General features: G+C 43.0%; 1 protein-coding gene across 1 annotated transcript; it reads right to left on the bottom strand.

Annotated features, from left to right (window-relative positions):
• Nucleotides 1–1960: 1960 nt before the first annotated feature.
• Nucleotides 1961–13798, bottom strand: casq1a (calsequestrin 1a). Its single transcript, XM_062530608.1, has 11 exons — nt 13390–13798; nt 6917–7010; nt 6492–6592; nt 5696–5807; nt 5451–5524; nt 4576–4706; nt 4224–4269; nt 4042–4096; nt 3464–3564; nt 3103–3177; nt 1961–3014 (listed from the first exon to the last, which is right to left on the bottom strand). The coding sequence occupies exons 1-11, from the start codon at nt 13624–13626 to the stop codon at nt 2664–2666; spliced, it is 1377 nt and encodes a 458-aa protein (XP_062386592.1). The 5' UTR covers nt 13627–13798; the 3' UTR covers nt 1961–2663.
• Between the last annotated feature and the right edge of the window lie 3292 nt (nt 13799–17090).

Raw genomic sequence — 17090 nt, 5'->3', positions numbered from 1 at the left:
GTGTGTGTGTGTGTGTGTGTGTGTGTGTGTGTGTGTGTGTGTGTGTGTGTGTAAAGTGTTAAGATTGTGAGTGCTGGAGAGTGAATGTGTGCAATTTCAGTACAGTGTAAGTTCATAATTCAGATGGCCTGAGTACAGAAGCTTATTACTGTACAGTACAAACTATTACACTCCTGAGTCTCTCAGTTCTGGCCTTATGACTGCATAGGCATATTCTTGATCTCAGTGGTTTGAACTGTCCATTATTTGGATGAGAAGAGTCCTTCAGAATCTTTTGGGCTCTTAGAAGTATACTCTTCTGGAGTACATGTCTCGCAGGGCAGGGAGTTGAGTTCTGATTGTGCGTTCAGCTGAAAGTACTACTTTCTGCAGAGTACAATCTCTGACTGAGGAGTTCCCACACCAGGTGATGATGCTAACTGCAACTCTGCTGCCTCCTGTAATTCACTATCAGTTCCTTGGTTTTGCTGACATTCAGTCAACTGTTAGACTGACACCACTGTGCTTTGGCCATTGCATTTATTTGAGTTGAGAAACCCTTTGGGTTGCTTTTGCAGTGGGGCCTGTGATCCTGTGAAAAGAACAATCAGCATTGGCCAGAATCAAAGAGGCTCACCAGAATAAGCTCAGTCTTTTAAGACTGAACATTAGTCTGGGGAGTTTGCTCTGTATTTTCTGCTGCACTAGAGACGTGATCAACTGCATAGTTCAGATGGCGCATTTGAAAAGTCAATGAGTGCACCAGATGCATAAGCCAGTTTGTGATTTGTAACTGAAGCAGGATAGAGAAATGTAGAGGATTCCGGCCTGAGCTGCAGGCCATAATCCAATCGCTCAAGGCTCAGACCTAAACATCAGTGACCCTCGTCCATTGAGAGCCATAGCGTAAATGCCTGCATACCCCCATACTTTACGGGTGACGTGGTAGCCTTTCGTTTTGATCTCTATGGATTTCTCTTTTCATCATTTTGTAATGAGATGATATTGATTTCATATATCCAAAGAATCTTGTTATTGGTTTTCTATAGCCATGACTACCCTCCTGCTCTTGATTGATAGTGGTTTGTACCTCATAAACCCATATATTATTCATGCCGGTGTCTCTTGATTGTAGACTTTGATGGTGATATGCATGTCCTGTCCTCATGCTTGTCCTATTGTTGTGAGTTTTTCCTTCAACATGGAGATAATTCTGTTATTACCCACCATAGTTGTCTTGTGGTCCTCCAGACTTGTTGGCGTTACTGAGCTTACTAGCACATTACTTCTCTTTAAACATCAACCAATTTGGCCCTCCATCTCTCTGCTAGACCCCCATCTAGCCTAGTATTATTTCAAGTCTACTAGCAAGGCTTGAAATGAAGTCTAGACCTTTTATATGCTTAATTTGAGGAAACAGGCCACAGTTGACCATGGAAACGCTTGTCTGTCAATTGCCTTTTGAACTTCAAATCAGTCAATGCAATATTTTTGTTCAACCCCTTGAATTAAAGCTGAAAATCTACACTCTTGAACAAAATATGTTGGAAACAACCAACTGTGTTGCCCCTATCTGGACACAGTGTGTTTAAAATTATTTGTTGTGCTATTTTCAACACATATTGTAATAGATAACAAATGCAATGTGTTGGAAACAACACAAACTGTGTTGTCCCTACTTGGACACAGAGATGTGTTGTTTTCAACATTTTATTCCCTACGTTCCTATTGATCCATATCAGATTCATTGTGATGGTGAACAAAGGCAAAATGACAAAAGTGTGTCAAATATTCAAGGAGGGTAGATGACCACCAATTCACTTCAAATTTGTTTGCCTTTTTTTTAATGATCACATCTATTCTGTGACAAAATTGTGAGGCAGAGAAGGCCCACCTTTTGTGTCTCTGAGCTGAGCTTATGTGTATAGGCCTGTTGTTTTGAGTGCGTTCTATTTCACAAAATTATCAGAGTTATTTCATCTCTTCCCACATTATTATTTATTTTAAGACTTCACAGTAAGTTCTCTTTGTTTACAAAAAATAGAATACTGTTGTTGTTTTTTTTTTTCATCAGTAGAAAACGTTCAGATGATTTACAGCACCTTTGCTCCAAAAAAGTAAAGCAGGTCGTGCCATCTCTTTTTTTCTGTCTTCAAAAGCAAAGTCACAAAGATTTAAGAGAGGAAGTTGCTTAGGCCTGTGACTTGGAGGAAGTCCTTACCAGCATTCTCAGGTTCGATCAGAGAGAGGCAGGGCAAACATCCATCCAGGAAATTAAACAAATATACATTCAGATTGAAACACATTTTTTTTTTCAGAGGAGAAAGAAACACTGAGCTACTCCTCCCTCTTGTGATATTTGATATTTAATTATGTATTTGTGTTTAGAATGGTGAAAGGTGATGTGACGCAGAAATGTAGCGAGTACTTAGATAGAAAGTTTGCAAGGTATTGCAAAGTAAAGACTTCTAATTCCTAGTATGGATACTGGATGACATTGGCTGTATGCTTTGTGAACATAGTGACGAGGGAGGACATTGAATTATACCACATGAGTACATCAACTGACAACAAGACAACAAATGATGAGGAGATTCTGAATAATGTTGATTGTAACTGATACAGCAATATGAATTCAGTAACTTTGGATTGGGTTGGTGATGTTGAATATGATGGCAACATTTTTAATAATCGTCATCATCATCATCGTCGTCGTCGTCGTCGTCATCGTCATCATCATCATCATCATCGTCGTCATCATCGTCATCATCATCATCATCATCATCGTCATCATCATCGTCGTCATCGTCATCATCGTCGTCATCGTCATCATCGTCATCATCGTCGTCGTCATCATCGTCGTCATCATCATCGTCGTCGTCATCATCATCATCATCGTCGTCGTCATCGTCATCATCGTCGTCATCATCATCAGGGTCTATTTCCCCCTCCAACACATCTTCAATCCAGTCCTCCAGTTCATCGACAGTGGGCATGTCATCCTCATCGTCCATGTCAAACCACACGCTATCCGCCTACACAATAGAGGGGTGCCACGTTAAGTTTTGAGGAGGTTTTTTTTTTAATGCTGTGTCACTTTATCATGTCAGACAGATAACTTACGTCATCAACATCCACTACACCAATCTGGGGATCAGAAAGGTCAATGTCGAAGATCTTCTCCCAGTAAGGGACAAGCTGTAAAGAAAAAAGTGTGTCAGAATCGAATGGAAACACATGAGCATAGGTTTACAGGGGGGATGCTGGGTATTAGACCCAATCAACATTTTTGAGAGGACAAAATTGGCCCCTCTTGCACCTCTAGTTAGACAAATATAACCACCAAAATCCCATTACAAGCAAACATTTTTCAAGACAGCGGCCCTTGTACAATGTCTAATACATCTGTTTCAAGATGACTCTTTTTCTCTGGCTTTTGTCATGCTCTGAGCTACCTTCACCCTACTGTAGACTGGGCTCTTACCAGTGGGAAGTCATCGGGATCGATCCAGACGATGCTGAGATCAGGGTTGTCTGTGTTATCTTCAGCAACTTCTTTCAAGATCTCCAGGAACTCAAAGCCATCTGGAGGAAGTCAGCAGGTCAGAGTCAGGTCGACAATGTCATGAACTTCAGTGTTATCTTGTGTGCTCAAATACAAAGTAATACAAAGTATTTTGAGCACTTACTTGTTTAGCAGGTTAGCTAAGGCCAACAATTATCTTCTGACATTGTACCAATTTGTGAAATATCAAAAGAACAGTCAATACTGTCTTTATCACTGAGAGTTTTTTGCACATTAATGGAAACTTTGAGTCCCATATGAAGAGGGTCTCAAAACGTTATTAATACAGTATATCATGATCGATGCCATATCTCCTTGTGTGATTCTTGTCTGTATATTTTATGTGACCTTTATGTGGCGAAATCATCCACCTGCCGTGGGTAAAGGAAGTCATACCCCCTGTGTTCTGGCATTAAGTTTGTATCTGTCATAACATTTAAAATAGATCTCTCTCTGTTCTCTTATTGTGAATATAAGCTATAGTTATATTCCCATACCTGGATCACTCTCCTCGGCGAATGCAATGATGTGCTCGCCATCAATATCATCCTCCTGAGACATGAAAGTATTTGTCAAATGTAGTTGGTAAAGGTTTTCTCAAAACATTACATTTGATAGTGTGACGGCTAATTGCTACTTTTTTATGTTTTACAACATAAAATGGGGATGCCTTGCTTACCCAGATCTCATACATGTTGTGGGGTTGCAGTTTCCTCAGGGTTGGTCTGAGACATAGCAGAGGTACGAGAGATGACTAAGACATTGATCAAAACACCAACAAGATCATCCAACACACACACACAGTTCACAGCAAAAATGGACACATACATGCACGCACAGTCGCACATACTGTACACGCACGTACGCGCACACACACACACACACACACACAAACGCACACAAACACACACACACACACACACACACACACACACACACACATACACACAAACACACACACACACACACACACACACACACACACACACACACACACACACACACACACACACACACACACACACACACACCTGTCATTGTCCTCAATGAAGTCAACAAGCTCATCCTCTGTGTACGGTTTTCCAGGGATGGTGACAGGTTCATCCATGAAGGGTTCATAGAAGTCAACTTCATTCATCTTGAGGTCAAGAGCCTTAGCAACCTGTCAGGACAGCATTGGAGACCGAGTAGCAAAACATCAGGAGATATCATTTTGTAAAAATGTTCAGTAAATCATAAATCATGTAAAATGAAGCAGGAAATATCACACATTATTCTTCAGTGTTGTGGTTTATAGGTACAGAATACTAGAGAAAAAAGAACTTCAGGTATTTGGGATAACTCGGGGGTATGGAAAGGTGAATCGAGAATTGGTCGTTAATGTGGATAGCTTTGTCATTGTTCTTCTAGACTTTACATTAATTCTCAGTCAGGTACCACAAATGTGACCTTCTTGAGAAATCCAATGATTTTCCATACTTCCATAAAAATACATTAATATCTACTGTAATGGCTACACTGTCAGAGATCATCTGAAAAGGGAGATTCCAATCTTGGTAGATAAAGTGTAACGGCAGTGAGGCTCTGACACGGCACCTTGTCTTCAATGAATCTTATGGGAAGGGCATCCCAAGAACGCCAAGAAGTAATATTTCTGGTGGATATTTGTCTTTTGTGTGACCACATTTTACAATCCCAAGGGGGCTTTTGAGTTGTTAAATGGGTCCTCTAGATTGGTCGGTGGTTTAGGTTGGTAGGTTGTTGTTGTTGTTGTTGGTGGTGTGTGTGTGTGTGTGTGTGAGGGGGGGGGGGGGGGGGGTAGTCTAAAGCCATTATGCTTTTGTCAATGAGGAAGCCGCTAACATTGCTATCTCCACAATAAGAAGATCAGAGATGCACTGTATACCTTGGGGTCAAAGGTGGCGAAGAACTTGATATGAGGGTGGAATTCTTCAGCTGCATCCTCAAAGGCATCAAAATCTGAAGTGCGACAAAAGATCACCTTTGTCAGCAGCCACGTCAGGGCTCTTCACAGCACACATCACCTATATGCTCACGGCACTCTCTATACAAACCACACACAGGAGTGTGTGAAGGGTGAGAATGAGAGCATGTGCTGTTTTGTTAGTGGGACATGGCCTTAGTACATACGGTCAGATTTCTCATTCTTGAAGAAGCCCACCAGTTTGATGTCCTCATCAATGTTGAAGAAACCTTTCAGCTCGTGCCTGTTGTCAAGGATTTCCACGGGGTCTTCAAGCAGCTGGGAAGAAAGGAAGAGGGAATAGGATGGAGACATGTACGCTATCAGGAAGCATCCGACTCATTCGGAGCAACTGGAATAATTGAATGTCACAATGTATGTAAATATTAAAAAATTGGAACACAAATGTATTTGTAATACTTAATATTAACATATTAAAAAATACAGTATATATTTCAATATTTTTTTCTGTATGGTATAGTAGGCCTATAATTACTTTGTTAACATTACACACAAGGGAAGAAATACTTTCAGAGTAGACATATTTACTGCTAACAGTGTGTATTGGACATGGGAGGACATATTGGAAAAATTAACAAGGGATTCAGTAACGTGATGGTGGATTACTTGAAGTCCGGTTCTGTACTATAAATAGCCATTCAGAATGTCATTAAGCGATCATTGATGTTTTTAGGCCTGTTTGACCATTCCAAATGGGGTTATGAGTCTGATCTTGTTTGCCCAAAAATAACTAGAGACATTGCCAGGATGCTAAGACTGGCCAACCAGTTTGGTACTGCACTTAGCACAGTGAGCAACAGACTATAGTATACAGGCATACATACATGACAGGAAAATGAATGTGTGGAATGGTGATATGAATATGTGGAGGTGAGTATGAGAATAAGGATATAAATAATGATGAGGATGAAGTGAACAGCAGTTTGTTTCCCTCTCACGTACATCATAGACAAACTCCACCAGTGTGTCTGCAGCAAGCTCTCCATCGTACTCAATGACCTCGTCATCAGCGAAGATATAGATACAGTCTTCTTCATCCAAACCTGTGAGACGGGAGGGAGGGCAGACGTCAACAAAGCAGATAGGCACTTTCAGGATTACACCACTGGAGGGAGTGCTTGTGCTCAGTTTGCCTGTAGACTGGTAGGGCACCTTTAATGCTCATAGTGTAAATGAACTAATGAGTTCCCATTCCCATTCTGTCAGCAAGGGCTTAGTGCTTAAAAGCTTTTGGCCTTATCGTCATGAAGGTTACTGAAAACCATGGTAAACATGCATGGTGAATATGAAATAAAGGAAGAAGGAATACATGGGGAATCATGGGAAACATGGTTTTCTCCGTATACTATATGACAGAGGTAGGGTACCTAGTTTCTTGGCAACAGCACTGTCCTTCTTCTCATCAAGCACACCGAATCCTATATCTTCGTCATCTAGGTCATCCAGGACTTGGGCTGCAAGCTGACAGAAAAGGAGTTACAATTAGTCATAACTTTGTTTCAATGGGATGGTAGACTATCCTCTATCATTACAAGTTCCCAATATGTAGTCAAGTCACTTTTATTTATATAGCACATTTAAATACAACAGAGGTTGACCCAAAGCGCTTTACAACAGAGGATGTCAGAAATTGGGCAGGACATTTGACAAAAGGGGGCCCAAGAATACACAGGTCTTGACTAAATAATGCATAAAATAAGTAAAAAGAAATAAGAACAACATAGAATAAAACATGTACTGTTACCCATGAAACAAAAAGAAACAAAACAAAACAAAATATTACCATTAATATTTTCTTAACTCTTTTTGTCACCCCTCTAGAATGGCAAATGCACACCTATTGAATGACCCCACGGTGTAATTTCACAAGTGAGTGTTAGATGACTCTGCATCCGTCTCCCTGCGCATGTACTCAAGGCCTATCATTTTGTTTCACTCACAGCACACATATTTGTGAGTATGCTGTAAGCAGTGTCGCTAGTCCAGATGAAGCCTTCACACCATAAAAGCCCGGCACAAAGACCGCTGCCCCTGCACTTTCTAAATCGGAGTGAAACCTGACCCGATTGATGGACAGCGGCGTCCACCAATGGTAGCGTAGCATTCGTGGATGCCTGGCATGAGGAGATGGAGGCTCTGTGCCAACTGAGTCGGAGTAATAGGGTTCTGGGGTGCAGACAGGTGCACTGCAGTGTGAGATGTCTACTTGCATCTTGTCAAGGAAATGTTTGCTCTCTCTCTCTCTCTCTCTCTTCTTATCAATCGCCATCTTTCCCAGTCATTTCCAGTTATTCTTTCCATGCTTCTCAGCCCTGCATACACTGTGGAGTATGGGAATAACTTCACTTGTATTGGTATTTTATCATTAAACACTGTTTATGTTTTGCTCTGAAGGAGGCATTTTTTTGTTACGCAATTGACACTGTTCAACATGCCTAGTATTATGTAATATTTCGCATATTATCTTGCATAATTATACTTGCAACAAGCTCTGCCATTGGAATGTTGAAATTCAGTGGAATTGTGTGTGTGTGTGTGTGTGTGTGTGTGTGTGTGTGTGTGTTATTTACATTTTGATGAGAAACATCAAATTCATTTTCATTTTTCATCAGATTCATTTTGCTCAGGACAATTTCTATTGTGTATTAAGACATGTCCTAAAGCACAAGTCCAACAACTCAAGATATAATGAAGACATAAACCTGAAGCTGGTCCATGATGTGTCTTAGCTGGTTTATTGTTTTATTTTAATAGTGTTCGTCAGATTGTTTTACTTTTATTTTGGTGCAGTGTCCCTTTTCATATATTTCCCCTGGTCTGCAAGTCTTCTGATGCTGAGCTATTATTGGTTGGATGTGGGGCCCACTACCTGCCTCTGGCGTTGAATGGTATGTGCTTTGTGGGAATGGAGGGGTATTGATGTGTGTCTCAGCCTGTGTGTGCCATCCCATTTCTAACATGATATCAATGACGTCAGTCAGTGTATGCCATGGGGCTTCCTGCATTCTAAATATTTAGTCTCTTCCATCACTTTCATTTTCTCTTTTTCCTTTCTATTATTATTATTATTAATAATAGTTTTTTGGGAGAGGGAAGGCAATTGCATCAATACATTAATCTGGGTGCTTATACATGCTTTGACTAATATTGCCCCCCCCCTCCCCCCTTTCTCTCTCTCTCTCTCTCTCTCTCCATCTCTTTGCTGCTCTCTCTCTCTCTCTCTGTCTGTTTGTCTCTGTTGTGACTACTTTTGTGTCATTGAACTTTGTACATTTTCACTTTAATATATTTTAAGCTGAAGACAAAAATCTGGGCATTGATTGAAAACATCCACCCCAATCCACTCCTGCCCAAATCAACCCATTCTACACCCACCAAAGTCCCATCAATGGGTGTCATGAAGTCGGTATTAATATGAAAAGGCCTTTAAGGGGGGGGGAGTCGAGGCTCACATCTATCTGTTAAATAGATTGAGTGCTAAACTCAGCTCAAAGGCTTTGGGCCAAACGGGCCACAGCTATATAAGGTAGCCCAGCAGAAGCCATGAGTCGACAAGAGGGCAAAATATTTGCCATGAAGGCTGAGGTCGGGAGCTTCAGCTTCTTGACAAATCAGGGGAAGGAAGACGGGACACTTGATCCAATCCGGCTTACACAAGTCCGCGCCCCTCTCGTCTCTCTCTACCTCTCTCTCTCTCTCTCTCCCCCTCTCCCTCTCTCTCTCTCTCTCTCTCTCTCTCTCTCTCTCTCTCTCTCTCTCTCTCTCTCTCTCTCTCTCTCTCTCTCTCTCTCTCTCGTATGGCGTAGGCACAGGGAAATGGTTGCCAGCGGGCAGCAAGGCCCTCTCCAGGTGGGGCAGGGAGTGAGCTGTGCACTGAAGAATAGAGTCATGGGGTCACGTTTCAGGCCTAGGGCCCACTCCACGCCCCAGGGACTCTCTCTGCACTTTGTGTGATTTAGGAGTTCATAATGATTTTCTGGCTAAAGTTCAACCTAATGTGTTGATGCTGCCCTGTTGTTGACTCTCTGGAAAAGCGTCAAGAGCTGGAGTTTCTAATGAGGTGGCAAAGACCCCATACTCTGACACGATGCACCCCGCTGGCCCCAGTTGTGGCATTTCCGCTACAACGTAGCACGCACACAAACCGTTTTAACATACTGTTACTGTATCATGTGATACTCGTCAATGTCCAGGCCAGGCTTCAATTCCTTACCTTAATCAACTTTTACATTGCAAAAACAATGTCATTTTTTGTATGCATGGATACACTGTCATGCAACAGAGAACTTGAAAAACTGTTTGTAAAAATAATTAACGAAAAAGCTGCAATGCAGTACAGTTGGAGAGCACAAGTAGATAGACCCTCCACCCAACCCCACCCTGTCCCTGCAAATGTATCTATAAGGGAAGAAAGATGATCTACCGAAGCTTCTCAACATCCCGAGAAGCACAAACAACCACAGCAGTGATATACCGTGCTATATTTAGCTCGAGTGGGAGCAGATACGGACCCGGGACTATTTTGGCCAGGTGGCGGTGACGCTGGAGTCCCTGGGATCTGCTGACAGGTACAGTACTGCGCCCATCCGTCACCCTCCCCGCATGAGCCCCCCAAGGACAGAACTCCGCAGCCCAGAAGCTCCTCTGCTCTGCTGCCCGGCCAAAGGGACGGAGCCCAATTGGCCCCTCGGGAGGTGCATGAGAGCGGGGGTGGAGAGGTCAGCGGGGCGGCGGGCGAAATGATCTCATACATAAACGCTTTCAGTTTGATTTATGGACCCTGCTGGTGCAAAGAAGCTGTCACACACATACACACGTGTGTGCTGTACAGATGTAAGTCTCCGCATCACATGAGGCCCGGAGGAAATATGCTCATCAGGCGTATCCTGCCAAGGATGTGCCACCTGGTCAAAATAATGCAGCCACCAATGCATAACTAATCAAAATTAATGAAGACTTTGGAAAAGGCACATGCACACATATCAAACATTATGTTCCAAAATTAGCGTAATTTTATATCAATCTTTGACGTCAGCCTCCTTTCAGCACACCTGTTTCTGCCTGAGTTCTGAGAAACCAAATTGATCTCGATTCTCCGAGCACTGTCAGCTCTAAGCATTAGCCCATGAAATGGGATTTATTCTCCACTTAACAAAGCCAAAATCAGCACCTCACAAAAGCAAAAGTCCATACGTTCCTTCATTTTGGTCTTTGCAACAGTGTCGAAGTCACAGATGGCTCTGAGAAGGCCTACTGTATATGAAGAGATGCAGGAGTTAATCTCCTAGGTGTGCTTGGAGGATGACACTCCACCACTGTTGAAAAACAGGGGGTGACAGCATGGCAAACAATTACTTAACCTTCTGACCAGCAGGAATGCAGACAGAGTGTTAAGTGACAAGGCTGGCCCTGAGATTTACGACATCCTCTGTGGAGGATTCTCAACACTTTCATCATTTCTGTCCAAGGATCATAAACAGGTGAAATTAACATCTGAAAGTGAAGCATAAGGCAACTCTAAAGAGACCGGAAGGATTTGGAACATCTTTGGGTATGTAGACGCATGTCTCCATTTATCATATAGCTTATTGGTAGTTTGAGAGTATGAGAGTATACAATGTTTTCATTCAAATGTTTCATTCATTAAACAGTCCATCCTGGGTGGACTCAGGCAGATAAGGTTGAGGTTGGGAGGGAGGTTTTGGATCCAGTTGAGCAGAGCAGGAGATGTCACCTCTCACCTCTTCTCTCCACCCTCCACCTAAGCCTCTACGACACCAACTGTCATTTCTGCCAGCAATCAGGAGAGTGAGGAACAGCTGACAGCTGAGTGATTAACGGGGTGATGGGGTTGAGAAGGTATAAAACTTGGACTGAGTCTAAGGCCTGTATCTGAGGAGGCCAGCATCCAAGGAGGCCCCTACGGGCCATATAATGTCTGGTCAAATACAATGTAAAAAATATGACCATTTCATTTAACCCCTGCAAGGTGGTGTGCAAATCATCGACATCATTCCTCATTGGCACTCACTGGTGCTAAGTAAATGAATAATCTTCCATCTCCCATCCATCCACCCATCCCACCATCCAAACTTAAGCTGTCCACATGGCAAAGTCAGAGTACTTCTTCTACCCTAGGAGGCCAGCGTTGGTGAGCAAAATGTTCTGACATCGATCTATTAAAGGGATATGAGGTGGGAGGACTACACCCATCACCCTGGCAGGGATCCAGATTTTATTGGAGACAAATTTACTTTGAGATATGTTCATAGTATCTTCTCCATGGGTGCCACAGTCCAGGAGTTCCTGTAGGTGATTTAATAAATTCCTAACCCGTGCCAGCATCAAACAAGGACTCATCACCTCTATCAAAATAGCTGGTCTCCATGCATGACGCACTGGGAAACGTAGTTTTAGGCAAGGATGTAATAATATCTTTAAAACTCAAGTGGAAGACGCCAATTGTCACTCATCGGAAAGAACAAAATCATATTGGCTGAAGTGCTGACTAATGACTCACTCCCAAGCTTTTGTCTCCATCATGCGTGGGTATGACCAGTGACGGTTTAACACGCAAGAGGTATCCCTATTGTTGACAGCTTGCCAGAGTTAGACTTGGGATCTAGTGTCCGCACGACTCAGCATTTGTCCCTCTGGCAGGCAGAGCCACTGGACTGAGCAGCGCGATTCCTGATGCTGTTACACAGACCCATAAACAGATAACCCAGAAACAGATATGAAACATACCCTAACAGTCAGCAATTCTCTCTCTCTCTCTCTCTCTCTCTTTCTCTCTCTCTTTCCCTCTCTCTCTCTCTCTCTCTCTCTCTCTCATACACGTGTCCCACATCAAATCCACAAACAAGTCCTATCATGTTTCAGCATAGACCTGAAAACTTTACACTCTAATGTAAACAACAGTCAACACCATTAACACTCAGCACTATTAGCAATCAGCACCATTAGCCAGTTAGTCAACACATGTATTTTCTAGATAGCAGCAGCATTGTGTGGACGGTCGTAATACAAGATGTCTCCGCAAGTAGAACAAGTTGGACCAGTAATCTGACAAATATAGAAAGAACAGAGTGCATGTAAAGCATAGAGTAGATGCAATGAATCATGAGAGTATCATACTGAGGGGCTTTTTTTTTAAAGTGGTAAAGTAGAGCGGTGGATGCAGATGGATGTTCAAACATTCTTCATGTCAGGATAACTGCAAATGATGCTTAATATCTGCCCCCACCCACCCACCTACACACACACACACACACACACACACACACACACACACACACACACACACACACACACAGACACACACACAACTGAAGATCATGAGCCTCTGACAAAATTCTCGGTAACTGAAGATCCCATGTGTGGAAAGCTAAAACAGCACATCTGCATATCAGCACATTCAAGCCAGAGAAACTCATACACTGCTATTTGAAAGTGTCCATTTATAAGCATGCAATTCACTGCAGAGGCCTGAGAAACACACACAGGTTCTTTACCAGTATTCAATGGTATACCGTAAATAGTGGTTAAGGAACATTTGACATATGTTATGGCTGTTTCCTTCTCTTAGACAGAGGTGTGAACTTAGTCAGGTGTTCATCTCAACTATATAGACCTTTCCCATTTTAGCACATGTCAAATAAGTGCAAACTTAAAAAAAATACATTGCTTCTCTCTACAATCTCCCATTTGTGTACTTTGCTTCTAGCTCCAGTGAATTGTACAGTAGTAGACTGGCACAGCAAGGCCACGCTCAATCAATGAGCCCTCCACTCCCCTCCCCATTTCTCCCCCCTCCCTGGTTAGGTCCCGGCCCACCAACCTCAAGGGCCAGCTCCTCGATCTCAAACTGCTTCTGGGCAACACGGTTGTTTCCAATGTGCTCGTGGTAGTAAATGATGAACACGTCGTACTTCTTCATCACTGCCTTAAAGTTCTTCATGTTGAGGTCGATGACGCGGTCCCGTCCGTCGTATTCAGGTATGTCCAAGCCTTTCTGGCCCCAAGCTAGCTGCCCGAAGGCCATAAGCAGGCCCAACAGCACCCAACCCCACTTCATTCTGAATGTCTTGGTGGTGTGCGCGAGTGTAGCTCCACTAAATACAATCGACGAGAAGAAGGAAAGAAAGAAAGAAAGAAAGAACGGATCCCCGCTACCCAGAGCAGAGCAAGACCAAGTCCTGAGCCCCCCGTGTGAAAACCCCCAGACACAGACACAGAGAAGTTGTAAGGGGGCAGAGGGAACTTGAAGGGGTGGGATCTGGTGTGTGTGTGTGTGTGTGTGTGTGTGTGTGTGTGTGTGTGTGTGTGTGTTTGTGTGTGTGTGTGTGTGTGTGTGTGTGTGTGTGTGTGTGTGTGTGTGTGTGTGTGTGTGTGTGTGTGTGTGTGTGTGTGTGTGTGTGTGTGTGTGTGAGTGTGGGAAAGATAGGGGGAGGGAGAGGGAGCGGGTGGCAGTTGTGAGATGATGAAAATGTGAGAGTGAAAGGGAGGAGGGGGAGGGCAGGGGTAGAGTGACAGAGAGATTGACACCAAGAGGCTTGAGAGAGCGAGAGAGAGAGAGAAAGAGAGAGAGAGAGAGAGTGGCAGACAGACAGAGAGAGAGAGGGAGATCATATGAAGACCCAAAGTGGGCTTGGCAAAGTTTGCAGCTGACACTAGCTCTACTGTAATGAAAGGGAGTAAGATGAAAGTGAGAGACGGGTGTAGAGAACACCTCCTTCACTGACACAGAGAGAGAGAGAGAGAATGAGAGAGCAAAGGTGGACAAAAAATAAGCAAGAGGTGAATGATTAAAGCTAGCACACACAAAAAAATGTGCTCAGAGGATAGGCATACGACACTCCCCTCCCATATTGAGTTTTTAAAGCGCTCCGATGCAGGCTAAAAATATGGAGCGGATCGTGAGCGCCGTGTGGGGTGCGGGGAGGGGCAGACTCGGTGTCCAGTTAGCTGGCTTTGGCACAGGCGCGTGCTAGAATGTGGCACTAGGTCGCACGGGGACAGGAGGGGGAGCTGCAGATCAGGCCTCGGCTAAGGATTAAAGGCTGGACCTCCTCAAAGATGTAGGTCTACACTGACCCTCCCTCTGTGCAGCAACATTGCTGGTTTCCCTTCAAGGTAGAGCCCAGGACACGCATAAAGTCACGGGAGACTGAATGAATGTGTGTGCCATGTATTATGTGGGCCTACAAAAATAGCACCAGTGAAAAAAAGGAAGTTGAAGCACTGAAAAGGACCCTTCTGAAATTAAAATATCATGATTTAGTTGTTTGTCAACCATATACGTGAGCTTATGTGATGTGTATGACTGAGAGCATGCAAGAGCATGCAATGTTTGAGTCTTTGTGTAATGTCTTCAGTGTGTGTGTGTGTGTGTGTGTGTGTGTGTGTGTGTGTGTGTGTGTGTGTGTGTGTGTGTCAAAGTGCCTGTGGTAACTAGCTAAATGGCTCCCATATTAGTTCTCGAATTGAAAGTCGAGAGGTGAGTTATTAATAAAAGTCTGAAAGGTGATCTTACAGCATCTTCTCCTACCTCTTTATTTAGTGTCCTGTGGAGTTAATGCCTATTTTGCCATCAGGGGAGGTTTTGCCTTTGAATACTAAGGGAGCTGTTGGCAAAAACAACCAAACCAGGATGTATCCGGTGTGCTTCCTAAAGGAGCCATGGGTCATTTCATTGTGCTCCTACTTGATTCTATGTGTGGGTCTATTAGCATGTAGATTGCCAACTGAAATTAAAACTTAATGTAAAGTGATAATACTGGAATGACCTGGTGAATAATATGTTGATGTATCACATGTGAATATAGTGATATATCTTCATGTTAGACATACAGTATATTGCCAAAAGTATTCGCTCACCTGCCTTGACTCACATATGAACTGCAGTCATATCCCATCCTTAATCCATAGGGTTTATTTTGACATCGGTCCACCCTTTGCGGCTATAACAGTTTCAAGTCTTCTGGGAATACTTTCCACAAGGTTTAGGAGTGTGTTTATGGGATTTTTTTACCATTCTTTCAGAAGTGCATTTGTGAGGCCACACACTGATGTTGACTCAGTATCCACTCTAAATCATCCCAAAGGTGTTCTATTGGGTTGAGGTCAGAACTCTGTGCAGGCCAGTCAAGTTCATCCACACCAAACTCTGTCATCCATGTCTTTATGGGCCTTGCTTGTGCACTGGTGCAGTCATGTTGGTACAGGAGGGGCTTTTCCCAAACTTCCACAAAGTTGGGATAATGGAATTGTTCAAAATCTCTTGCTGAAGCATTCAGAGTTCGTTTCGCTGGAACTAAGGGACCAAGCCCAACTCGTGCCCCTTATCTTAATTATACAGACAGCTTTCTACTTACTAGTTTACAATAAGTTATTCTGCACATTGAAGTTTAGATCATCTGTGTTTAAGCCTTACTTGTCACACTTTGCCTGGCTACTAAGACAAATCCCACAACAAACATTGATAGTGAGACCTCATCAACTGTTTTACTGCATCCAGGTTGAAGGGACATGAGTCTGATGGGTAGGACAAGATGGCCCTCAAGTGTCGTAGGATGGTACATTGCATTTAACTTTCAGAGGTAATGTCTGAAGGATCCTACAGTCTCATAAGCCCTATGGAGGGTTTTGAGAGTGAAACACTTGTCACACTTTGCCTGGCTACTAAGACAAATCCCACAACAAACATTGATAGTGAGACCTCATCAACTGTTTTACTGCATCCAGGTTGAAGGGACATGAGTCTGATGGGTAGGACAAGATGGCCCTCAAGTGTCGTAGGATGGTACATTGCATTTAACTTTCAGAGGTAATGTCTGAAGGATCCTACAGTCTCATAAGCCCTATGGAGGGTTTTGAGAGTGAAAAAATAAGCATGGGGATCATGGTCCTCGTCTTGAACAAGCACGACACCGGCTCTTATCATTGTACACAATCTTGTAACAAATTATCACATCTGAGATATTGGTTGCCGTTGGCAGACAATGTGAGGTAAGCTATTTTCCTGAAAGTGTTTTCTGTTTCAATCAGCACCTTCATAGGGCACTGGACTGGTATTCAAACAACATGTAAACATCATCAGTATATTAGAGAGAGATAGAGAGGAAGAGTCATCTCCTTCAGTGGATTTTGTGACAATGGTCAGAGAGCATTTTACTTATCACAGTTAAGAGATGATAATTTCAGACCGTGCTCTTTGCTCTAGATGCCTTGGGCAAATGTGGTCTCAACTTGCAGAAAGTCAAAATAACCCATCCAAAGATATGAAAGAGGATGAAGTGGTAGGGGGAGGAGATTAAGGTCAAATGAATGTTATGAATGTTATTGATCATCTTACTTATTTCATGATTGAGAGAGCACAATCTGCTAATCTGTAGGACTCCTGGAAGTACAGAATGAGGTGCAAGCTTATTTTGTCTATTTGTTTCAATAGTCTACCTTCCTGTAGACATTACATATAAATGTAATAATTTATCTGGATGACTGCACTTAGTTTTACGCTACAGTGCAACCTCATTTCCT

Source organism: Sardina pilchardus, chromosome 2, assembly GCF_963854185.1.
Source record: "Sardina pilchardus chromosome 2, fSarPil1.1, whole genome shotgun sequence".
NCBI classification, from domain to species: domain Eukaryota; kingdom Metazoa; phylum Chordata; class Actinopteri; order Clupeiformes; family Clupeidae; genus Sardina; species Sardina pilchardus.
The sequence above is the reverse complement of the archived record's forward strand: the minus strand, read 5'-3'. Positions and strand labels throughout refer to the sequence as shown.

Excerpts from the sequence above, each read along its gene's own strand:
- casq1a (XM_062530608.1), bottom strand. The coding sequence starts at position 13,626 with ATGAAGTGGGGTTGGGTGCTGTTGGGCCTGCTTATGGCCTTCGGGCAG. Across the intron at positions 4,707-5,450 it reads TCGCCACCTTTGACCCCAAG|GTTGCTAAGGCTCTTGACCT; the intron begins GTATACAGTGCA and ends CTGTCCTGACAG. Across the intron at positions 4,097-4,223 it reads ACAACATGTATGAGATCTGG|GAGGATGATATTGATGGCGA; the intron begins GTAAGCAAGGCA and ends TTCATGTCTCAG.